General features: G+C 37.0%; 1 protein-coding gene across 2 annotated transcripts in view; it reads right to left on the bottom strand.

Annotated features, from left to right (window-relative positions):
• The window catches only part of GTDC1 (glycosyltransferase like domain containing 1), a 337,642-nt gene that overhangs the window by 221,469 nt on the left and 89,236 nt on the right, over window positions 1-26,937 (bottom strand). For both annotated transcript variants that reach the window (XM_081143377.1, XM_081143376.1), the window contains one exon: window positions 16,489-16,682. In XM_081143377.1, the coding sequence (XP_080999503.1) occupies window positions 16,489-16,667 (179 nt within the window). In that variant the 5' untranslated portion in view covers window positions 16,668-16,682. The remainder of the gene's footprint in view (window positions 1-16,488; window positions 16,683-26,937) is intronic.

The raw sequence follows: 26,937 nt of genomic DNA, 5'->3' as shown, positions 1-26,937 counted from the left end.
TTTTTAAAAAAACAAAAAAAGCAACAGGTATTGTCAGGTCCGGGAGATAACCGTATACCTTTTCCTTCCCTTAAAACTTTGGTGTTCACCAGGTAAGGGAGGGACTCAACCACTCTGCCCCTGGCCTTTCCGCAGGCAGCACCCTCTCACACACTGCAAAACGAAGTGCCTAGCAAAGGGCCGTACGAAACAGGCGCCGTTACACAAAGGTCAGTAAAACAATGAATAAACAGTAAATAATTATTTACATGTTTCAAGTATTAATTCACTTTTCTAGTTATAGAAATAAATATGACTACTATTTTATATTTTAACTCATTACCACTACCCACGAGCATATCTGATTGTTGCTGTGTGGCTATAATTCAAAATTGATACCAGAACTGAAATAAAGTTAAGAGAGAGGCCAAAAGATCTGCAAATAATATGCACTTTATCACCCCTCCCCACTCTATCGCTGTAAACCACCTGCATTAAAGAGCCAACGTAGCAGCATATTATGGCTTTGGGCCAAACAATCTTTAAACATGCTTTTATTAAAGTATTAATTCCATGTCATCTCTTCTACTTACATTTTAAAATAAACCAAAAGCTAGAGAAGGGTGTTATTATTTTTTTTTCCCTACCATTTTGCCGATAAAGATACAAAATGAGAGGGATTTGCCCATTTACATATGTGAGCGGCTGACCAGGGCCCTGAGCCCAGTGTCTCTGCTTCCCAGTCCAGTGCCCCTTCTTCCTCCCTCACAGTGGCTATGTGCCGTGTCTAACAGGTTCAAGGGAGGAATACCCAAACTCCGAAGGAATTCACACTGTGTGGGCAAATTTCTGTAAGGCAGGATTAGTCAATATCTATGTGCCTAACCTGTGGTTTGGAGCTGTGAACAAATACCACATTAGTCAGTATGAGAGAAGTGAGAGAGCAATTGCCACTCCCTGCCTATGAAAAACAGAAGTCATTCTTGGTTAGTGTGCTTGTCTCCTGAAAAAAAAAGAAAAGTTGCGTGAAAAATTGAAAAGTAAAACAGAAATGCAGATGAATGCTGATGACTTCAAACTGAATATTCTGAATTACAAATATGGAAATACTGACTCATTCAGCACCATTTCATTATACTCTTATTAGAAGGAAGACTTAAGGTGACTAATACAGATACATTTGGAGAGAAAGGATTTCCCCTTCACCCCTCCCTACATAGCAAAATGTAAAACAAAACTAGGCTACAACATATTACTTTAGATATTTCCTACAATATTTCTAAAATCTAAGACATATCAAGCTTATATAACTATGCCCATCAAAACCCTTATATAATAACAAAAGTATTAACTTTTTGCTATAATATAAAACATGTCATAATAGACTGTAAATGCCCTGAATTCTCCAGGTTTTGATATAATCAATATCTTATGGGTTTATCATTTAAAAAATGATAATATCCAGCAGAAATCCTGGAATATAATAGTTGAGAAACAATGGTAATACAAATTCTTTAGTTTCTGGGTCCAGAGAGGGCTGAAGGACGCAATAGCAAAAAAGAAAACCCTATTAATCAAAACTTTCTTTTTCAATAATTCTAAGAGGCTGGTACTCACCGCAACTCCTCTCAGATTTAGACATGTAATTAGGAACTGCATTTTTAATACTAGTTAATACATGTAAAACATATGCAGGCTCAGCATATTACAGAACAAAAGTTTTCTGGGAGCTTTTTTCCATGGAAAAAAATAAAGAAAGCTCAATACTGTTCAAGTGGATCACTACCATCTGCCAGCATTTTATCTAAAAAAACTGATTGAAAGAAGACAAGTATTAAGATCATGTTTCCAAAAGTCTGCATGTTTTCAGGTAGTTCAGTTCTAAAATTGCCACTGTTCCTACTTCTCGTGTGTATGTGTACATATGTACGTCTTCTTTTCTCTACTCCCAGTTCTAAATACAAAAATCCGACAAAGAGAATGATTACTTACATAAACTCCGCTTACATATTAAATGATACTCGAATTTCAGAGCAAGTAAGACCTCAATTCTTAACCTTTGCTTCTCTTACTTTTCCCACATTTTCCAAAAATACTGTAAATAAAATGTAACTGTCATTAAATATCTTTGAACAGTTGAAAAAAATAAAAATACTGCTATTAAAATGCTTGCATAATTCATACTAATCACTCTTTATGAACATTCGAGTTACAACTGCTTCATTTTCACCAACTACAAGAGTCAAGGATCCCTAAACCTCTGTAGTTATGACACTGAGCTATTGCTGGGTCTCCTGGCAGTAATCCTCATAATATGGTATCGAGAAAAATATAAAAGTGAGCTATGTTTTTCTGTTTTAAAAAGTTTTAAATTCCTTTTAAAAAATGGTAGACTTTCAGCAATGTTACAAAATTAAAGCTAAGAATCACTGTGTCTAAGTGAGAAACTCTGTAATACAAATACTACAGACATGCACACAATATGCTAATAACACATGCCTTTAATGGAACTGGATTTCATTAAAATTGTTTTCCCTGTATTGAAGCTTATGACAGAGGAAAAAATAACAGTGGCAAAAACTTGTTCATATTCTTAGCCACTTTCATTTTCTGAAAATCTTGGAACCCACCTAAACCTTTTGTACACAAATAAGTGTCTGTATCAGTACTAGACACACAGAGAAACTATGGGCTAAAAATCCCCTACATTTTAGATCTCCTACTGTAGTGAAAGACAGGTTTCCAAGCATGGGGGATTTCCCTAGAAATACATAGGACATATATGACTGCTCTAGAAATGCTGATTCAAGTGAACATTGTCCAAATAATAATGGGGGGGAAAGAAATATAACTGTATGCACGAAAAGAAACTTAGTCCCTAAAGCACACTGCCCTACTCACCTTTTTATCATTTGTGTCTGGCACACAGTATGTGTTCTTCAGATGTAAGCCTTACTAGTCCAGACTACGGTGGAAGAGCCTGGCTCTTCTGAACTGGATACTATGCAGAGGGCAACCCCCAGCTTTATTTATTTTCACTTTGGGATGTAACATAATATAAGAACTCTACAGATGCACTTAATACCTGACTATTTTTTGAGGGGGTGGGGGATACGTTTCAGAAGTTAATACTAGGTAATAATTCACTTATCAATTGTGTGAGTATACATCAAAGAGACACACACACACAGAGTATGGGTGTATATGTATACACACACACACACACACACGTTATAAATTTTATTTAAATAGAGAAAAGAGGCAGTGTTACATTAAACTTTTTGAAGAAAAGGACATGAAGTATTTAAAATGCTGCCAAAGTAAACCGAATGATACAATTTAATGGGTAAATATGAATGATTTACAATAGCATAGCTATTTTAAAAATAATTATATCCACTAATGGAGTTTAACTGCGATCTCTGTGATTTTGACTAAATTAATTTGTATCCCAAATTCTTTTCTCATAGACAAGGCAAAGGTAAATCTCAGTTCAGCTGCTAGACAAATTCTGTAACTAGCAAAACGCAAATAACACAAATTTCATTCATAGTGCTAGTTCCTTTACTACTTTCCATTCCTACTATCATTCTTCTCATCCAGAATATCTCACTATTTCTCCATTAGATGTTTAGAATCCAATGACTGTCTCTGCCCTCATCCATGGTCTCCAGCCTACGCTGCTGTAATAATCATCCTATGTACAATTTTTCTTACCTACCTCTCATGTTTGACCACAGTACTTACTGGGTTGGTTTGTTTGTTGCCTGTAAAGCATCGTTTCCCCTTCTTAAAATAACAGCTATGCAATTTTCCCTTTGCTTTCCTGCACTCAGTTCATGCAGTGTGGATGTGAAGGACCCCAAATCCTGATTCCAAAGTGGTCATGAGACCCAGGCCTGCCACAGCCATGCCTTCAAAGGCCACAAGATTTTTTTTAAAAAAGAAAGGAGAGAAAAAAAATTAGGTCTTTTCTATCCTTCTGGGACTTGTAGAACTGCCAAGAGAGAGATATTCTCTTTTGGACAGAGTAACTGAACTGGTGGGATATAAACTTAGCCCTGGGAGAGAACCTCACGGAGAGAGCCTGCCCCAGAGTACAGCCAAACCAGAGGAAAGCAGAGTCAAGAAACCAAGAGGTCTAATGTTGTCACTGAACCACTGGAGCCACACTGCCTGCAGTCAGCCACTCCGGACCTTCAGTTATATGACCCAATACATTTCCTTCATGTTTAAGTGATTTTGAATTGGATTTCTACCTTGTGCAATTAACAGGGTCCTGAGTAAAAGAGCCCTCAAAGAACTTAAAACCTGAAGCAAAGGCTCCCAAATTCTCAGCCTTGAATTCAAGCGCATAAATGAATTAGACAAAATCTGCCTCTATCGTCCCAACCCAATGTCCCAGGACTCCTCCTAACTCAGAATATGGGCATGTTAAGCTGAGATTTTCAAGATTTCCAAACATTTACAAATCTTTCCTGCATGAATCTCTTTGTTCACAACATTTGCTTCTCCTACAGCGCTCTTCTATTTTCTCTCCATCTATCAAAATCTCTAACATCCTCTCGGGTCTACCCTAGAATTTCCAGAATGAGAACTAAGCTCTCTCCTCTGTACTTCTTTAGCGTGTGCTGCCCTTTCTGCAGCGACTGATAAAGTTGAATAAGAGAAGACATTTTTCTTTCATGTTAGAATTCCTTAAATCTTGACCCTAATTCCTCGTTCAGGACATCATAGAGCTCAACAGACAAAACCAAAACCTTCAGTAATAAATGAGAAAAATAAGACTCTAGGTTAAAAAGTCACTTTTCCAAGACTAAACAACTAATTTATGGCAGAGCTGGGATCAGAACCCAAGACTGCTGATTCCCCCATTGTTTCTTTCAGACACAAGTGATTTATATTCTTTCAGTAAACTCTTTTATGTATATGTACATTTAAATATATTTTATTAAAGATCATTTGAAAATGCATTCTTAGAAAGATTCAAACAAGAAGCTAGAAATACAAAGTCCTATATGGGCCAGTTAAGTAACAAAAATGTGAGAAACAGACTGGTATAAAACAATGGCAACCAGTTGTGTTTGTGACCAAAACAAAGGATTTCTATCTGTCTAAAAGCATTAAAAATAAAAAATGCTTAAATAATTGCAGAGTCCAAAAAAAAATATCTCTTTGGGCCAAATTCTAATTTCTCCTTTATCTTATAGCTTCTGCACCATAAATTAAAAGGCGACAGCTCCTGGGTGGCCACTGCTGAAACTAAAAGGCTTTAAAATACAGTTATGTGAAATTTGACAAAATATTGCAGGTATATCCTAGGTTCTACAGTGTTTCTTAAACTGAGAACTTTTTTTTCCTAGAAAAACTATTATAGAGGGGAAATTCCAGAAAATTGTATTTTCTTTTATAAAAATTTACATAATAAAAGATGACTGATTTCACAGTATGATTAATATAACCCATGAAAATAAATGAGTAAATGTGTATGGAATTCTTTAGTTCAATCCCATAAAACTGAGTAATACAGACCTTTAAATGCTTCTAAGCAGTTTCTGTATACAAGAGGTATATCCCTACACAGGATACTAGCAGTGCCCATTAGAAAAAGTATGAAAGTTAGCAAAGCCAATTACAACCATATTTTTGTTTACATTTTCAAACCCACAGATGTGAACTCATTCATTCAACCATACTCTCTCAGCAGCTACTATCTGCTAGGCATACTAGGTACTGGGGATAAAAATGGTAAACAAGACAAATGTGGCCCTTGTCATCACAGAACTTACAGTATAATAAAAAAGAAAATAAATTAAACAAACAAAATAATTATAAATTACATATAATGTTATTTCAGAGGGGAAAGAAAGGATGATGAAATATAGGCACTGTTTTAGATGGGGTGGTCCGGGATGGCCTCTCTGAGAAGGTGAAAGTTTAGCTGAGACTTGAAGGATGAGAGGCATAAACCACAGGCGTGGGGAGGAGGGGTGAGTTAGTGTTGCCAACTGAGGGGCCAGCAAGTGGCAACAGGACCTGGGGCAGGAAAGAGCCTGGCATTTCAGAGTGAACAAGGCCAATGCCGCTACTGCGGCATATTAATGAGATGACTGGAGTGGGAGACAAGGTTGCAAAGGTAGGCAGGATCCAGAAAACCCTGTGTGTAATCTCGATTTTTACATATGCAATAGGATGTCCCTGATGGTTTTCAATCAGGGATAATTTAATCAAGGCCATGAGTATTAGCAAATGGATATAGGCACGAAACTTTCTTTCAACCCACAAAAAATTTACTAAACACTTACTATGTGTCTGTACTGTATGTCCAAGTTTGTCAAGTCTGGCCTTATATCACCAGTGCTAGAATAAGCATTGGCTCTTAATTTAAAAGCTCTTAGTAACTGCTGATGAAAGAAACAACAGGAAACAGGCTTAGAAAAGAGCCAAAAGATAACCACTCTGCGTGGGTTTAAGCCAAACCTTCTCACCTCCCAGCCATCTCTCTACTACACATATTCAATCACCAAGAATTTCTCCCAAGAAAAAGGAACTGTTCAATTCTTATATCAGCAAGAGATGCTGAACAACAAGAAATATAGGAAAGACTGTTTATGGAAAAAAATTTACTAGGATATAAGACTATGATCTTTAGAAAGACAGGAGGGGGGAAGGAACATGAATGCTCTTTTGTGAGTGCTAGGCCTGATTCGGCCCCTGCCTCCCGCCGGCAGTTATCTCTGTGGGCTGGCTGATCAGGAGACCAGCAGGTCCATCATGTGAATGAACCACAGACGAGCATAAAGAAAGATGGACAAGAATTAGTCATTAAACAGGCAGGACAATATGTCCAAAGGCAACTAGGAGTCCAAATCTGACCCCAGGGAGCAAGCGAGCATGAAGACTTCTCTAAGAGGGGAGACTTACGAGACGGAGAGGGTAAGAGACTACCTACACCACAGCTTTCGAGGCCCTGAGGACAGTAAGGCAGACACTGATACCTGTGCAGACCTGCACAGCTCCAAAGCAAACATATTTTCATTGACTAAGACCTTAATAAAAGCTGAATTTTTTCTCTCTCAAATAAACAAAGAAATAAATGTTGGGAATAGAAGTACAACAGAAATACCTTTCATTTCCTAAAGGTTACTTCCAGGCTACGGAGACGAAGCATGACGCAGATAGTCAACACCTAAGGACAACTAGATTAGAAGCGCTCTCCAATCCGACTCATCATTTTGATTATTATGTCAAAAATAAGTATGCTACTTCTAAAAGCAAATCATGAAGGTCCTTACTCTACAGCCAAAGCTCTTTTATACAATAATACATTCTGCACCCGTTTGGGGGCGTTTGGGGGTTTTATGCCTTTTCCATTTCATTCATTAAAAATAATGATTTTTCTCCTCTGTGAAAATGTAATAAACATTCAGTTTGTCTTTTAAAATATAGCTGGCAAAATTCAAAAGGTAAATATATGGTAGATTTACCCTATAGGTCTTTAAGGTGTAGAGTCTGTTAGAAATAATGTCTTGTGTATCCATACAAACCATTACTTAGGAATCTTAAATGTGATATTTTATTTTTTAAATACATCAGAAGGGATATTAAAACATACACATGAAATTGCACTGCCATGCTTAATTCTCTGGAATTAGCAACTTGTGAAAATAAACTATGAACTTCATAACAAGAAAACTTTTTCTCCTGCTATTGGAACGTTTAACTTCTTCGGAACACTGAAGAAGAAACACAAAAATGAAAAGATAAAGTCTGGAAATCAGCCTTTAGAAAGCAGGGTGACAGGGTTAATTTCTAGCTCTGCAATGAAGTGTTTGTGAGGATAATTTGAAAGTTAGTCATTCATGTGTATATGTGAGAGAGACAAGAATGAGAGAGTGGAAAGAGACAGAGACAGAGACGGAGAGAGACTGGATGGTTAGTTATTGCTTTCCAGTATTATCCGTATCTGTAGTGTTGTGGTCAGCTACATTTTCAAAATAAAGTCCACATAGCTAAACTGAACAATGCAGTCAATCAGAGGGGACTGCAGTGAGATGAAATATTGTGGACAAAGCCCTAAGCCCTGTACAAATACAGGGAAGCTGCTGTGTGTGCTGCCAAGACAGGAGAGCAGATTGGTAGGAAAACAAAGCAAAAGAGAGTCCACAATTAGACAGTGTAGAATAGGGAAGCTGGATGGCTGGGCAATGGCCATGGGGAAACTCTTGGCCAATTTCATAAATGGAGCAGTCATGTGTTGGTAAAACTATGGGATGCTAGACTGCACCTCCTGACAATATAATTTATACAGTGTCAGAACATCATCCAAACCCCAAGAAGTACACACAACTGGTAATGATATAAGGGAAGTGAGCTGGGCAGTACTGGAATGCTGCCTCTAGCCAAGTTCATAAACTAAGTAGAGGACTTCACAGCATCCCAGTATGAGGGTAATGAGGGGATGGCAGGTATTGAGCATCCTAAACAGAGAATGTTATTTGTGTATTCATGAGTCTACCCAATGATTTTTTTTAAAATATCATATGTAGTATTTTATTTGGATTTTAAGGAAAAACCTCAAAAGAAGAAAATTCAAATAACTTGTGACTTGTATGGCAGAAAACTAGAGAAATGTGCTGAGGAAAAATGAGAAAATCACAGATTCACAAACCTAGAAAAGTTCCTGGTTACCGGCTTCCAGCCTCCAGCAAGATTCAAGAACTATAAGACTTCTCAAGTCTCTGAAAAGCACCACACCCACTTCTAATAGTAAAATCTAGTAATGTATTTTAATCAGAGTACTTAGGTCTAATTTGCTTAATTTGTTTATCCTGCTTCAGTATGATATAAGATAGCATAGTGGTTATGAGCATGGGCTTAAAAAGAACAAACAGTAAATGAGCTTAGAAAGAATGAACAACCCACAACCAACATCATACTCAATGGGCAAAAACTAAAAGCATTTCCCTTAAGATCAGGAACAAGACAGGGATGTCCGCTTTCACCGTTCATTCAACATAGTAATGGAAGTCTTAACCACAGCAATCAGACAAGATGAAGAAATAAAAGGCATCCAAATTAGAAAGGAAGAAGCAAAACTATCATTATTTGCAGATGACATGATACTGTATAAAAGAACCCTAAAGATTTCACCAAAAAAGTACTAGAAGTGATGAATGAATTCAGTTAAGTAGCAGTATACAAAATAAATATCCAGATAGCAGTTGCATCTCTATACATCAATAAGAAACTATCAAAAAGGAAAACTAAGTAAAACAATCCCACTTACAACTGCATCAAAAAATAAAATACCTAGGAATAAATTTAACCAAGGATGTAAAAGACCTGTACTCAGAAAATTATAAGACACTGAAGAAAGAAAATGAAAAAGATACAAATAAGTGGAAGCATATACAGTGTTCATGGATAGGAAGAATTAACATCATTAAAATGTCTATACTACCCAAAGCAATCTATAGATTCAATGCAATTCCCATCAAGATACCATCGGCATATTTCACAGAACTAGAACAAATATTCCAAAAGTTTTTATGTAACCACAAAAGACCCTGAATAGCAACAATAATTTTGAGAAAGAAGAACAAAGTTAGAGGAATCATGGTACATGATATCAAGCTATACTACAAGACCATAGTAATCAAAACAGTATGGTGCTGGCATAAAAATAGACATATAGATCAATGGAACAGAATAGAGAGCCCCAAAATAAACCCACACATTTATGGTCAATTAATATTTGACAAAGGAAGCAAGAACATACAGTGGAGTAAACAGTCTGTCTATTTAATAAATGGTGTTGGGAATACTGAACAGATATATGAAAAAAAAAAAAAAATGAAGTTAGACCACCTTCTTATACCATACACAATAAACTCAAAATGGATTAAAGACTTAAGTGTTAGACTCAAAACCATAAAAATCCTAGAAGAAAATAGGCAGTAAGATCTCGAAAATTTCTCATAGCAATATTTTCGTCTATATCTCTTTGGGCAGGGGAAATAAAAGAAAAATAAACAAATGGGACTACATCAAACTAAAAAGGTTTTGAATAGCAAAGGAAACCATCAACAAAATGAAAAGACAACCCACTCAATGGAACAATATATTTGCCAATGATACATCTGATAAGGGGTTAATATCCAAAATTTATAAAGAACTTGTATAGCTCAACACCAAAAAAACAAATAATCCAATTAAAAAATGGGCAAAGGACCTGAACAGACACTTCTCCAAAGAGGACATACAGATGGCCAAGATACATACAAAATGTGACTAATCATCTGAGAAGTGAAAATTAAAACCACAATGAGATATCACCTCACACCTGTCAGAATGGTTATCATCAGTAAATCAACAAACAAGCGTTGGCAAGGATGTGGAGAAAAGGGAGCCCTCGTGCACTGTTGGTGGAAACAAAAATTGGTGCAGCCACTGTAGAAAACAGTATGGAGTTACCTCAAAATATTAAAAATGGAACTGCCTTATGACCCAGTGATCCACTTTTGGGAATATATCCAAAGAAGCCCAAAACACCAATTAGAAAGAACCCCTATGTTCACCGCCATGTTATTTACTATAGCAAGATGTGGACCCATCCTAAGTGTGCATCAGTAGATAAGTGGATAAAAAAAGCTGAGGTACACTTACACAACGGGGTACTACTCAGCCGTAAACAAGGAAATCTTACCTTTTTGACACTGTGGATAAGACAAATACAGTATGATCTCACTTACATGTGGAATCTAATGAACAAAGTAAACTAACAAACAAAACAGAACAGACTCATAGATACAGAGAACAGAAAGACAGCTGTCAGAGGGGAGGGGGTTGGGGAGGGCTGGGTGAAAAAGGAGAAGGGATTAAGCAAAAAAACAAAAACAAAAACTCACAGACAACAGTATGGTGATTACCAGAGGAAGGGGGCGGTTCGGGGGCGATCACCAGAGGGTGAGGGAGGGCAAGTCGTGGTGGAACTTGACCTGAGGGGGTGAACACACAACAATACAGAGATGATGTGTTATAGAATTGCACACCTGAAGCCTATATATTTTTGTCAACCAATGTCACCCCAATAAATTCAATATAAATTTTTTTTAAAAAGAATCAGCTGTATATGGTCCTTGCAGGTGGCCAGCCTTGAGCTCAAATCACATACTGACCACTAACTAGCTGTGTAACCCAGTGCAAGTGACTTGACTCTCTAGGCTTCAGATTCCTCCAGTTGAACCAGAAAAACAATAGCTAACTTCCAGGATTGTAGAATGTCTACCACACGGTAAGTGTTCAGTAAGTTCTCTGTTATTACTATTATTTAATCCCAGTAAATGTTATCCTGGTTACTGCAGGGATGTAACATGACAGCCCTAAGGAAGCCTAACAGCACTTCACTTACCTTCAATTTCTTAAGTAATCATTTATTTTTATACTCCCAACTATGATGCACACCAATAAAAAGGTGTTTCATGATTAAAATATATTAAATCATTCAGAAAGGTGTATTTTAATAACAGGATGTTTTATTATTGAAGTATATTATTCAGAAAGTTATGTTTTTAAGAAGAAGTAACAATTCAAAACAAGATATAATTACCAAGCAAAGTGATTATAAAAAATTATTTAAGAAACCACCACCTTCCTTATTAATTTACCTATAATGCACTAGGTTAGCCATACCTTTTTTCACAAGGCTAGCTACAAACAACAAACACAGAGAGGTAATTCATGTCAACTAAAAATGTTTGTTTTCCCAAAGAAAGTTACATTCAGTGTTTCACAGGGAATAGTTCATTTAAGAAGAACAAAATCACACGTTCCTTAAAAGAGAATCTGCTTAGTGAAAAGCCAAAGGCATGGGACCATTAAAGAAAATGGCCAATGAAACACAATTATCAACAATCAAATGCCACCTTAAGCTTTAATTTCACTTTATGCATTCCTTGACCCAAATGAACTTTCTTTCCATTTCTTTTCCATCCAACTATTTGCTTTCCTTACCCTTCCTTGGACATTATAAAAAAGGTCAGGGGTAGAGGGTAAGTATCACAATGATAATCAACACCTATTAGGACTTGTATGGATACAAGACACAGAAAACTAAAAACTAGACACTTGACCTCAAATAACACAAGTCTAGAAAGAAACAGAGCAGCCCTGGTGCAGTAAACCAGCCTCTGTCTTTCAGTGGAGCCTTTCTTCGCTAATGTGTCCATATCTTGAATGACTATCATTCCATTCGGATTTTCTATTATATTTTGAGTGAAGTTCTATAAGTTTTGTTTTTCTAAGAAATTATCCATTTTGTCTAAGTTTTCAAATGTATTAACATAGAACAATTAAGAGCATTTCCTCCTTTTTATTGATCTGTGCTGTATCTGTAGTTATAGTTTATTCACTCTAAAAATTGTGCATTTTGAAGAAATCAGTTGTGCCTATGGTTTATTTTATTATTTCAAAATAACTACTTTGAGTTTGTTCATCTCAACTATATATGTGCTTTCAATTTCACTAATTTTTTACTCTTACAGTTTCCATCCCAGCACCACTCCTACATTCAAGTAAGAGGGGCCCTGCACATCACAATCAAAAAAATAAAAATAGAGTTATTAAAGATGATATGGCTGTGACTGTCACTTTAGATGCAACCCACTTTGAGATACACAATATGTTCATTATGATTCAGTTCTATATTTTGGTATCCATTATGATTTCTTCTGTGACCCATGAGTTATTTAGAATTATGTTTTTGAATTTCCTGACTTAAGGGCTTTTTTAGGAATCTTTGTTAATGATTTCTCTCCTGCACACTTCAGAATGATTTCATCTGAGGGGTGAGATTCATTTGTGGTGAGCTGCTCATAGCCTGATACAGATCCTGGCAGGAGGAGGATGGCCAGAGCACAGGGAAAGAGAAAGTGGGAGGGGGGGGGGTTGACAGTTTCTGCCACACTGATCCTCAGACAACTATTTTTATTCATTTCCAGGGTACTCTTCCATTGTTTCTTTCTTATAACCTTCTTGCTTTGTAGCAAAGATAGCACCTAATGGCCCTGTTTGGTACTTTACTCTTGTCACTTAATATGTCTTGGAGAAGTTCCCATAAGGGTACGCTGAAAGCTTCCTAATCCAGGTTAGAGCTGCCCAATATTTCATTCCAAGAATGTAACATAACTGCGTTAACGAGCTCCTTTTATAAAAATTAGGCAACCACAGCTTCAAAGCGAGTTTACCACTCTAATTTCCAGATCCCTCTTCAGATCCTCCCTGGCTTTGCTCAGCTATGGACTTAAAAGAAAACCTGTTACACTTTACAAAGCACGTCTGGATGTTTCAGAAAGCAGGGTTTTTAGGTGACTAGGGAGCTGTGCTGCTCGAAGTGCTTCAGCTTCATTCATCAGTTTGATTCTACTTTTCCTTGACAAATAAAAGGATCCATCACGATCTACTCCAGGCTCTTCCCAGCCTCTACCAGCCATCATCCTCATCTTGTCACCTGGTGGTTGCAGGCATCACAACCACATTCAAATGCAGAAAAGGAGAAAAGGCTTTGTTAGAAAAACACCCCATAAGTCATATACTTAAATGTAATTTGCCAAAACACAGTGACTGACTAGCCCTAGCTGCAAGGTGAGCTGCAGAAATTTGGCAGAGAACAGGATCATCAAGACGGACTTAGGTCAATCATGCTGCACGCTCAGGGCCTGGGTACTTAGCCACCCAAAGAAAACCGTGATTCTGTTAACAAGAAAGAACTGTTAAGTGGTCCATGATTAGTGTCTGCTACAGTTATCTCAGATGGAATGAAAAACATAGCAGTAGACATCTGAGAGTGAAGAAATAATTTTAAGCAGCAATGATTCTTTCAATTCAGTAAAGATACTACAAAAATAAAAATGAATAAAATGTCTTTGAGGCCTCGTCTAGGTATATTTTAATAAAGTAGAAAGGCTTAACCCTGGGAAAAATGACTCACACATTTCAGAACACAAAATTTAGGCACATCCTCAAAAACATCTTTCTGCATTCTGTGAAGTTTCCAGAAGGCAACGTTTTAATATGACCTAAAAATTATAATAATTACCGATTATTTTTGAGAGAAATAACTTCTGGAGCTTTTTAGATCTGTAATAACATTATACAGCCCAAAATGTGGATCACGATATATCCTTTTAGCTGTCAAGGTAAAGTAGAACCAAACTGATGAATTAAGCTGAAGCATTTATCCATTTAGTAATAAGATATTTTCCAGATAACAAGCTTTTAACGTGACTACATGGACAGACCTTAGAAAATAACAAGAGCATCTGTATCCAAGGCCTTTCTCATCAGACACACTCCTACTTGGTCATCATAATTTTGCATAGTAGGCAATATCACTGCTAATTCATTTTTTCTTTATGAATTTTGATTATTTCATTTCTCAAATGTAAAAAGAGTAAGTAATCAGAAAGCAAAAACTCTTCATATCTTTAAAAGTCTCCACAGAGATCAGGTTTATCTGGTGTAATAAAATATTATTCTTGCACTTCAATGTAGAATTGAGCATAAGTTTTCAAGCTGCTGCTATTTGTCCAAAAGAGCTCACTGGTAAAGAGTACATGTTATCATTGGTCAAATATAAGGCTAAGTTAAACTTGTGAGGTACATTTTTTGTGAAGTCTGATTAGATTAATACAGTTAACTGAATGGCTTAAGTGGCTGAGCTTGAAAGATCACAGATAACACTGTTAGGACCTGGAGGTTCTGGCTATCAGCAAGTAAGACTTTACATCAGAATCTTTCAGAAATCTACTTCCCAAATAAGACTGCTTCAAAGAGCAGTGTGATGGTCATCCTCAAATGCTCAAGGCCTAAAAGGGAGAGGGAAGCCATGGGCAGAGAAGTGTTTGTTTGCATGCCATCTATATATATATGATTTGTAATACAATTACCTCTCATTCTGAAAAACTGCAAAATCAAAATAAAATCTAATAGCAGATATAGCAATGGTTCATTTCAATATTCAAATCACTGTAGAAATTTATTTATTATATCAAATGGTAATGTTAAATGAAAATGTGCCATAAAGCCAACCAGATTACTTGACCTCATGTAATATAATACAGCTGGTGCAGTAAAACAATTAAATGAGATGTGAAAGCAACTATAAACAGATTTTAACACAGCCACAGTCTTATCATTGCCTTTAAAACTTTTATATTGATACATTCATTAAAATGTCTCACTATTAGTGAATCAACAATATTCACCTAGTAATATCAGAATATAAAACATTAAGTTATATAAGAAAAAATACAGTTTAGTGAGAAAAATATAAAATTTTCAAGATGCCCCAAAACAGTGTTTTACCTTTAAAATCCCAATGTGACTTGAGTGCTCACTACTATTCTACCTGACAATCTGAATTCTCAGAGATGACGCATGGTTTTCATACACCAATAAGGTTATTCTCTGAATTCCCCAAATTACTACTAAGAACAGCAACCTATATTTAAACTTCAAGCTATTGTCTCCCTTGTGACTGCTCCGCCTTAGAAGCAACAGATGGGTATGGCCGCTGAAGCCCAGGTGGGCACCGCAGCTTGCAATGTGCCCTTTCTCTAACAGCCTCCCCGCTCTAAGTCCATCAATTATCAGCCTGGCACTCCCCGCTCCTGCCTAAACCCCTGCAGCCCTGCCCAGAATGACAAGAACATGAGATATGTAAACCACAGCAGGATTATCTTCCCTTCCACTATTTAAACATCAGGAGACACTGGGCAGTCCATACAAATAGAGAATTAAGAGACAGAAATATTCAAGGGGATTCCATTCTACTTGTTCCTCCTAACACTGTACTCAGTATTTCTCATCCATCTTTGCAATGTGTCCCATAAGACTTTCTAATAGATGTCCCTAGTTCCCACTTCATAAGAAATCAGAATTCGTAAGTGAGGTCTGTGTCCCCAAAATCCACTCATCCTTCAAGTCCTTCAAGATTAAGCAAAGGTTGCCAGCTACATAAAGCCACCTCCAGTTTGTCACAGTAAAAACCAACTTCTCCATTTCCACACTCTCATTGCATGCACATGTCTATCTCTATCTATCTCAACAGCCTTTAAAGCCTGTAAGGGCACAGGCTTTGGTCATATCCATCTCTGAAACCTCATTTCGTAGCATAGCGCAGACACAATGAACTGCACAGCGTACTCACTAAAGTAGGCGTTGGAGGTTATGGAAAAACAACAATAACAAAAAACAAGGTGCCCAAGATCAACTTTCTCTCAGGCCAAAAGTGTCGCCCATCCCCACACTTGTGCATGTGATAAAATCACAAGACAAAGGAGGAGAGGCATGTGGTTCTGGATGTGGGCACCTCCCTGGGACCAGGTGCGCCCCGAGCTGTCTGTGCGGTGCTCACTCGGCGGAAATCTCCCGGACTCCAGGGGAGAAGCGCAGGCCCTACACAGGGACGGGAAACACAGCCGCGGGGGCCGCCTGCGCTCTCATTACCTGTAACGCTCGCTGCCGGGAACATTCTGAGAGAAGTACAAGGCCGCCGTCCGTGCCCGCCAATGCCACTTCTTGGCAGGAAGAGTATAAAGGACACAGTCTTCCAGCTCTTCTTGGAGCAGGTCCGCCAGCTGCTTATGGGAGCCTCCATAGAATGCTTCAATGACGAGAATACTCATTGGCCCTTCAAGGTTCTAGATAAGCAAAAAATATATTCTTTCAAACATATGTATATGCGTATAAAGCTTTATTAAATAAAAATAAGTTAAAGTATTACACCCAGAAAGCAAATACAAATAATTTACAGACACATTATTTTTTTAAAAATAGGCGTGTCCCTACTTTTTAAAAAAGCATATGACACTTAAGGTTTGTATTTTTGTAATCAATATTTTTGCATCGTTCATGTGAGTAAGATGACAGAAAGGATGTTTTATTTTTCTGATTCTATTCTTTTCATGCCCTAAGATGACTTCCACAATGACTCAGCTTTTTCTCCTACCCTAGGGAGTTTAAGCCCCTCTTCTGCTATGAGCACTCACTTCCTAGTTGAAATGGTTTTGATCTGACTCAGTCAACTCCAAACTGGCTTGGCCTAGAGTTGTATTGAGTCTTGGACAGTCTTCCTCTCCAAGAGGCCTTCACTGGTAAAACCCTTTCCAATTCAGAAATTCTCTGATTCTGTAATTCTCACAGTAATCCATTTTTAAATTCACCAGCTATCGATGTCCCCAATGAATTCATATTTATAACAAAGCACATTCATATTCAAATCTCAATTCTCTAGTGTTATAATCTTAGGATACAATTTCTTGAGACACTGGACATCCCTTGACCACTTCCTCACAACTGTATATATCCCACTCCCAAAGAAAGATGCAGTAAAGCTACATGCCTGTGAACCAACAAGTTTTCTACAACCTTTCTTTAAACAACACATCAGAGGGATAATGTAATGTTATCATTAAAAACATGGTAAAATTTTCATCACAGAGAGCTGGCTATCAAGAAATTTTTTACTTGGATAATATAAAAAACTATTGTAGCAAAATAAAATATATGTATGAATATAAAAACTTTTATATAATTTCAAATTGCATGCTATTTCCTGTTAGAAATAAGGAAGAAATACAAATACTACATTGTTTAAAAAATATTCCAGAGGTTTGACTTTTCCTTTATGACTGAAGAAAACACCACTTACAAAATAGCATATTCCTTTTCTAATAATGTTGTTCCACAAAATTATTAGTCTCAACAACTCAACAATGCTCTTCACTAGGGACTGTACTTCACCTTGCTCAGTAGAAGCAATGCCTGCTTAAACTGCATTTCAAAGCAAAAAGTCTCAAATGGTTGTCAAAGAAATGCTGGAAGTTAAGAAAAGCTTATTTCTTGATCTCTGAATCTCCCAATGAGCATTTTGGGGGGAAAATATACATATTTCAATTATCTGCAAAATAAGAAACAGTGTTCCTCAGGTGGAAAAGGCATCCACCCTGGGGTCAAGGAGATACAAATTAGAAGCTCAGCTCTATCACTTCCTAGCTATATGACCTTGGACACGCTACCTGACTTTGTAGAACTCAGTCTCGCCTTCTCTAAAATGGGGCCAATGGTACTAACCACAGAGGTGTGAAGATAAAATTGTAGCACAGTAGCTTACAATCAGTAATAAGGTATTTTTCCCCTCTATATGAGTAGAAAGCACCTTAAAGAGAAAGAGTATCTTCAAGTCCTCCAGCATGTTAAAATCAGTAATTTTCAATCATGGCCCACCATCCACCAAGGACAGTGGGAAAGATAGACAGATACACACATGCACCTGATATGCAGTGGGTGTTACCCATTCCTCATTGGCAACCTGCATTTCAAAGACAGTTTTAAAAGCCCCACAGGTTTTGTGGCTAAAAAGGAAGCTTAGAGGCTCGATTTTTTTTCAGGCCAGCTGGAGAGACATTTCAACTCTAATCACACTCCAAGTTTAACAAAATGGTAGCCACTAATCCTTCAAATGATGGAAGCTTCTAGAAAGTAACTAGAGAGAGCAACAAAAGGCAACTTTGAAAATTTTATCAAAGGATTCAAGAAATACAGACTAAAAGCAGTTTAACATTAATTTGCTTACTAGATCACATCACAGATATCTACTATCTTGCTTTATTTCCTCTGACCTAATCACGCTGAGGTGTATATTCTTAAAAGGTCTCTGGAAGACGCTTGAGAAAATGACCTGAGATGTTTCCTCAAGTGATGGAATGTGATATAAACCACTCTAAAGAATATTTCACTCATATAACCTCAAAGAAAGCAACATCAATATTAGCGGGGGGGAAAGCTTTCTGATTCTTCATTACTCTGCCCTTTTCCATGATTAATCTAGAGCACGTGTTATGCCATATAGTTACAGATGTTCCTTACGGGTCTGAATCATGAGTTATCTGCAAACTGTGGAGGCAGTATGTGTAGGTGCTGCCGTAGATTCAAGACAATCAGTAAGCAGAACTAAACGCCAAGCATGTGGGAGGATGAAAAATAGAAAAGGGGAAAAAAAGATTATAGCTATAGAAGATTTCCACCCCTTTAATAGCTCAGTGCAAAGAGTGAAGTGTACAGGTTTGAACTAGCGTTTACTGGAGCACTTTGCTAGTGGCCAACGGGTGTGCCTGCATTTGGGGTATTTTTCTAGGGAGAGGAACTATGTCCTACCATCTCTGAAAACTATACTTAGTGGCTTTGATTCATGGAAATTTGTTCTGCTTGTTTTGTGGAGACAGACATATCCTGGCAGTTGCCCCACGTGCTTCTATTGCAACTTTTGTGGCAAAAAGAAAATGTTTTTTTCCCTATGGTCTCCTTAAAGCACAACCTGCAAGGAAGAGGACATCCATTAGGTACAAGCAAAAGAGGGGAAGTGATTTTTAAATATAAGATTCAAGCCAAACATCATTACAGCACATTAAAGAACAGGTCAGATACTTAAGTGGTGCTTAGTTTTGTTTTAAAAAACACTGCTTGAAACAAATAAACTTGAGGTTTAAGAAAAAAACCACTTTGTTAAAAAGGATTTTTGCTGTTAGGCTAGAATTTGCTAAAAGATAAAAGAGTACGTTATTTGCCCATTTTAGCAATACTCCCAGAAAACTGCAATTGGTCATCCTGACACCACAGATACTCATGAGCGAGTCGGTGAATACAGACATTTTTGCACCACTAGCAATGGCTACTGGGGAGTGAGTCCTTGGGAGTAGCAGGGACAGGGTCTCAACACTGAAAGGACTCACCCCAGTGTAGGCGGAGGGCCCCCCTCGTGGCAGTGACCTAGTGTTTGCCAGGAGATGGTGGGTGGGCCCACATGCAGACAAAAGTCTTACATAGGAGCTTGGGTGAATGAATCTATTAAAGCGTTTGTTTGCACACGCATGGTCACAGATATTAAATCTTTTAATAAACATTTAAACTGCATAAGTCTATCAGAATTAGGGGTGTGGCATTTTAAAAGGAAGAAATAGGAAGAAGAAGAAAAAAAAAAAACTTCTCATGTTGGAAGACAAATACCAATCAGAAAGCCCAAGTCCTTTCTGCAGGACACTACACTGATGATATTTGATAGCACTAAGAAATAGAGTAAATGGCCAATCCAATTCTTGCTCCTAAAAGAGCATATAAAATGTTTCAGACACATTTTACCAACTTTTAAGTTTCTCTGCTTAAACACGCAAGCTTCAGTTTTAAAAAAAACTCCTCTTCAGCATATTTTATTCCTCCAGTGATACCAATGAACGAGAATCTACTATACCATTAAAGTTTTATGGAAGTTTAACTCATTGTCAATACTATGATTTAATGATAAATGGTTAAATACTAAACATTAAGTTGGCAATAGAAAATGAGTCAAAGTGATAGCTCTGACACAGAAATGTTAAACTGCAAATTCTATTTAGGAACACCAGAGGTCAAAATGATCTAATTATCTACCTTTCCAAAAAGTTTGTATTTATAATTAAAAGGGGATGGAAAGTGGAAAATCACAAGAATATTTCATAGAAACATTTTGACCAAAATGAAAACGTCCCATTAGAGTCATCTCGGTTAAACACTAATAATGCATTTATAAGATCACCGAGAGCAACAGTAGCCTGAAACCAACACTGTGAATATTTTTAAATTTTTATTAAAAGTTTTTGTCACTGTACCTGCATTTATTTTCAGCTTGACCCAATTTCTTTATTCCCTGAGCCATGATCATTTTCAAGGTGAACTACATTTTTGTCTACCTCCTTTAGCACTTACAACTGCTGCGGTAGCTGAGTATTTTTTTTAACAGTTCAGATAAAGGAAAATCACAATATGTCACCGATTTCTTGAAAGAGATGTGTTAAGTATAAATACATCATGTGGACTTTTGAAAACTAATCCTAAATCTCATTAGAAATCTACAGTTAGCCCCCATATATGATGTCAACTCAGTTACCTATAATATTTAAATAATTTTCCAACCAAATACCAAGTAAACATTTGAAATCAGAGGAATTGTTGTATTAATATATTCCACAGACACTCTACTGCTATTAGTTGTAGGAAGGTATAGTTTCAGTGATGATGGTTTTAACGGTTTTAATCCCACACACATGAGAAATTGATTCCACAGGTAATGCACACATGGCTTGATACCTTACACTTCTATTAATTACTGAAAATATATTTTCAATTTGCCTATAAGCAATATTTGGAAAAGTAAGCTTGGCTGAGCAAAAAACAGTGGGCTTAAACACTAACTGCTTTAAGTTGGGGAAAGTAAAATGTGAGTAGGATTTCCCAATAGGTCATCAGAGGTTTACCTGGTATTTTCTGACTGACCCCTTCCCTTCTGCACCTCCACCCACCAACTCCAACACACCCAGGTTCTATTTAAAAAGCAACTAATAACCCAGCAGAATAAAATAGGGCAGTACTGAGAAAAGTTAGTGTTACCTTCCAGCCCACTCACTTACTTTAATGATTCATCAGGGAAACCCCAGTTGTTAAAATATACCTGAACTCTCATTAAATAGTAAAAAATTAAGCATGAAAAGATTTCTGCTTTGAAACATGTCACCACTGAGTCCCCTAACAGAACCTATGCAGGGTGAATACATAGTAAAAATACCTTTTGCTAAAAAAGTTTCCTCAAGATTCATTATCGTATCGGGGAAGAAAAGAGATAAATTCTATGAAATGGTTATTTTTTTAAAAAACTTTAAAAAAATCGGGCATAGCAAATGCATCCTAACCCCTAAAGCCTCAATGTAACCTCTGAAGACTGGAATGTAATCTGGCATGAAATGCAGAGTAATAACCTTGCAATCCTAAAACTATAGGCACTGATAATATTCTACCTACATAATTAGAGAAAGTTTGGTTAATAGTAAGGAATGAGTCCGATTCCTGAACACTAGTTTGAATTGAAGAAAATGTATCATGGAAACTAATTATTATTCCATTAACTGATTAAAGGACATACAACCTAACATTAATCATAACTTGTATACTATCTGTACTTAAATAGCAACATTAAAAAATCCTGCATTCATAATGAAAAAGATGTAGCCCTCTATTATCTTATCCCCTCCACAATGCTATGGATGTCCTAATTTCTTCAACTGACTTTTGTTTACTGTTGTGGTAACTAAGAACTGAAGATTTATGTAAGGTTTGGTAAGAAGATTTACAAGCCATATTCTTTGTGAGACAATTTAAAGCTATTTTAAAATGTACTTTCCCAATTATATGATTTGCAATGATCTTTTAATATGTGCTCTTTTCAAAATTACAATCTGATATGCATATATGGCTGCTTATTTTCCCTAACAAATATTTTCATTCTTTCTCAATTTGGAATCTAACTTTCTGCTTAAAAATATCAATCACTAATTCCATGACTTGAATTAATCCAAACTCTTGCTTATGACTGTCAGCAACAAATGTAAAATCAACAAATAATTTGATATGTCTGAACTATGACATCATTCACTTGTTTTCAAATATGCATAATTTCCACAAATAACTAGATGCATATTATTACAATTTATTACCTTACGTTTTTTGTAAAGTTACATTCCGTGTTATATAGCAAAATTACAGCTATGAAAATTTTTGTGAGAAGTTTACTGGTTTAATTTCAGTGGCAAATAAAATACTAAGCTTCTTTCAGTTTTTCATTGCTATTAATTTCATGGAGAACTTCAAACTACAAAAGTAGCAATGAATTAGTTCTACTGAGTACTAAAAATATTCTCAATTTGCTGACATTTTAAAACATGGCAGTATATGTATGAATCAATAGAAAATTACACACCAGAAAATCATCTCATCACTCATTTGAACTACCCTAATTGCACTACCCTTTTAACTATATCTCCATGCTACCACACAATCTGGTTCCCATCACACCATCCTCCAGAAGCCAGCCACAAATAATCTTCCAAAATGCATATCTGATCGTAAAGTGACATGCTCAAACATCTTCAATGTCTCTCCGTCACCTAAAGATAAAACCCAAGGCCCTACACAATGCAGTCAGGACCTTCCTTTTCCAGCCCCTTCCTTCCTTTCTCTACCCTACAGCCTCGCGTCCCCTTCTCCCACTCCCGTCCCTCTTCCCTCACTTCAGCTAACTCTGCACTGCAGCAATACCAAGCATTCACACTCACGCAGCTATGCTACACTTCTATGACTTCACACCTTTATCTCTTTTCCGTTAGCTTTCTCTTGGCGTTTACCTAATGAACTTTTCTTAAAATTTCTGCTCATGAATCATCAATTCAATGAAGCCCTTCCCTGAACTTCTCTTAGCATGACTTCCTTTCTACTTCCTACACTACCATTAAACTTGCTCCACTCTATTTCCATGTCTCGCTTCCCCCAGGGACTGCAAAAATCTGAAGGATGGGGACCATGACATTTCCTGGGGGCTATCCCATGGCCTGGCACATAGTGAATGTCACTAAGTTTTTATAGAGCTGAACTGACCATCTGGGGAAATGGGAACTTGATTCTGCCTTCAAAGTGTAGGTGCTTTCACTTAGCACGGGTCCCAAGCAATCAGGTGTCAAACAGCACTATACTTACTACTGATTTCCCATTGTTCCTGAAGTCGAAACTAAATCAAACAGCCAGCATATGCAAACACATTTCATTATATTGTCTTTCAAATAGTGATTGTTTTTCCTTATTGTTCACAGAAATCAGAATTTATTGGAAATAATAAATTTAATAATAATAAAATGTAATTAACAACAACAATTAATAATAAAATGTAGATGTGTGTTTATCTTAAACTACTAATATAAGTAATGATGATTAAAGAATTAAGAGAAAACACCATAAGTAATTCAGTTCTAGACCAAAGCAAGTGTGATGGCCTAAGAGAATATCTGTGGGATCCAAAATTTTGAAAATCACCTGCAGTTTTTTATTCTGTTTGATCTACCATCACCATAGTTTAATACTAGAAGTGGAATTAGGATGACAAGCCAATTCCCTCACCATCAATCTGGAGATCCCATTCCACATTTACTAATTAGGCTTTTATTTAACGGGGAAGAAAAAAGACATTTTTAAATACTTTCTGCCAACAATTATTCATTTTATAAAACTTTTACAAGATGAATAATGTATTTGCTTTCTCAAGATGGCATTTCTCCAAGGCTTCCTCCTTCCTGAAAGGGGCTGCAAATCAGCTCAGTGGGAGAAAAACTGGGCGACCTAACACAGCCCGGTATGGATACCTAAGTAGAGAAGCCTGGGCGTGTCGCAGAATCATGGGTGGGAGGGACACTGCTGCTGTGGTTCACCCACTCTTCTTCAATAGAGGAAGAACTGGAGGAGTGAGAGCAAGGGTCTTCTGAGCCCTTAATCACATATCTTCCCATTACACTTCATGCAGGCAGGTGACAAGACTTAAAAGGCACCTCCGTTTTCTAGTTTTTGAAGTTTGGGGATTAAATATCAACGTTTCATAATTATTAATATGTAAATGATATATATTGCAGCGTACCATTATAAGCAAGTGGAATATGAATGTCACTATAAGGTGATAAATATATGTATTACATATTATATTTAGTAATAACTCCCAATAGTTTGTAAATCTAAGACATCAGTGATATAAGTCACACGAAACTGAATACCATGCAGTTAGGGTGGTAAAACTCAAAATTTTGTTCTAATCTCTTGTGATTCCTTCCAGAATCCCAAGTAATCATTCCTCCCCTGACCTCACAACCCTTATCCTTCACACCCTCCCAGCTCTAAATTGACCCCTTTTTGATAGGATAATAGGCCTTAAGGACTAGGATGAAAGAAAGACAACATCCAAGGTTCATGTGACAAGAAAGGTTTGGTCTAGGACAGGAGGTCAGCTATATAGATACATTATGTATGTCTCACAATTTACTACAGCCATCATCAAATCAAGTCCAAGTGCATTTGATATAACAATCTGTAGCACTTCTTTGTACTGATGACTTGCAGGCTGTGCTTATCTGGGTGATCACATAATATCTGTACCCTCCACTGCATATTAAGTTCCACGAGGAGCAGGACCAGGCCTGCTTGCTTACCACTATAGCCCCAACACTCAGCAAACAGAGAGTGTTCAACAAACGTGAGCTGAGACAATAAGCCATAAAACCCTCTAGCAATGGCACTGACTGCTTCTTCCTAATTCATCCAAGATCTGTATTATTATCAACCACAAACAATCACCCCTTGCTACCATGAATTACTATTTACTCTCACAGACAGAAGTAGATGCATTCATTTTATCACCATCTAAATGTAACAGGTGGCATCTTACTGTATCTGAAATGTCACAACTCATTCTAAGGAAACAGTTCTGCGGACAGCGCTGCTGAGGGGTATAAAAGTTGTGTTTCATACCGTGGGCAGCAATCTCCTCTGACTGACTGGACTCTACAAGAATATTTAACACAAGGACAGTCGAGTCTATGACCTGGAAGAATTCAACTGGTTTATTCATTAGTCTGCCATTTTTTTATTGGACAAAAAGCATTACCTTGCTACCCTACATTGGCCTCAGTGGCAAAATCTCATTCAGACTTGGTTTGTGATGACTAATGTTCTTAAATATACTGGCACTAGTGAGTCTCACTAGCATCTTTTAAGAACTGAATCCCTATCAACTAAATAAAAAATTGTCGAGAAGTTTCCCTCTCCAAGTGGGAGGCACATATCACATTTTCAGTTAATTTTGGAACAGAAATAGCAGCGTTACTCTAATGCACAAACATTCTCAATGTCCTATTTGAAGCGCAGCAACCCAAGCAAACATGGGTGGCATTCCCTTGATGAGCTGAACCAAATGTCACCAAACGTAAAGTTCTGGATTTATTCACTTCCAGGGAAGAATGAAAAGGGCGTAATCTCACAGCTCAATCTATTGATTGTAAGGGGAAATCCACTCAAAAGAAATGCAAAATCCTCGCAGCTCAGGAAGCAGAAGAATATCAGTAAACACCTGGGAGAAGAAAGAGAAATTTCCATATAGGACTAAAGGGCTAGAAATATATATCCCTAGTACCAATGCTGACACCGTTAATACTTTTAATATTCATTTTATACAAATCAAAGTCGCCTGCAGTAACAGAACTTTTAAATGCTGCTAGGAAGTATGAGATGAAGCCAGTAGTAGAATCTGTGAAGATCCACATCAATAAAACCATGTTTTAAAGATGCATATAAATTAAAATATTTAGTGGCACTTCTCTCATCTCCTAAGTTCCACATGAACATACTAACTTATTAGAAGTAGGATTAGTTAAAAAGTATATTTTCTTCTCTTTATTTATTGTACCAGGTCTTTTCCTAATTGCCACATATTTTTCAAGAAAGCTCTGATTTGTCAACGGTCTTAACACATTTGCTTATGGTTTAAGAAGTCAACACTAGAAAAACTGGATAGAATCTAGAGATTGTTAATGATGAATTTTAAAAAGCCGAGAAGCCCAGTTTAGACGGGTGCTGAGTAAATCTGGGGCTAATACATGTGGTAATGAGAGCCGTAAAACTATTTTTAAATATCACAAGGGGCATATTATTAGCTACCCACTATTATAAGAAAAAGAGTCAGTCTGATAATAATAGACTGGGATTTTTAAAACCTGTAGATAGTTAGGATTAACGCTGTTGAGTAAAGAAAAGGCATGCAGAGACACCAGTGAGTAATTTCTAGATCTATTACCCTCCAGCTTCTGCAGAGGAAGCACAGGCTTGCCCATATCATCGGACACACCAGTTTCCCCTGGAGAAAAGATAAGTAGCAGTAGCTCAGAGTTTCCTGATTGGAGCAGCACCGTGACTTTTATCTAGTTAGTGGCCTTGTCTGCCACTGTTATCTCTTTATCAACCTGTTTTCAAGGAGACATTCCAATGATATAAATATTTTGT

This window comes from Miniopterus schreibersii, assembly GCF_964146895.1.
Source record: "Miniopterus schreibersii genome assembly, chromosome: 7".
NCBI classification, from domain to species: Eukaryota; Metazoa; Chordata; class Mammalia; order Chiroptera; family Miniopteridae; genus Miniopterus; species Miniopterus schreibersii.
The sequence above is the reverse complement of the archived record's forward strand: the minus strand, read 5'-3'. Positions and strand labels throughout refer to the sequence as shown.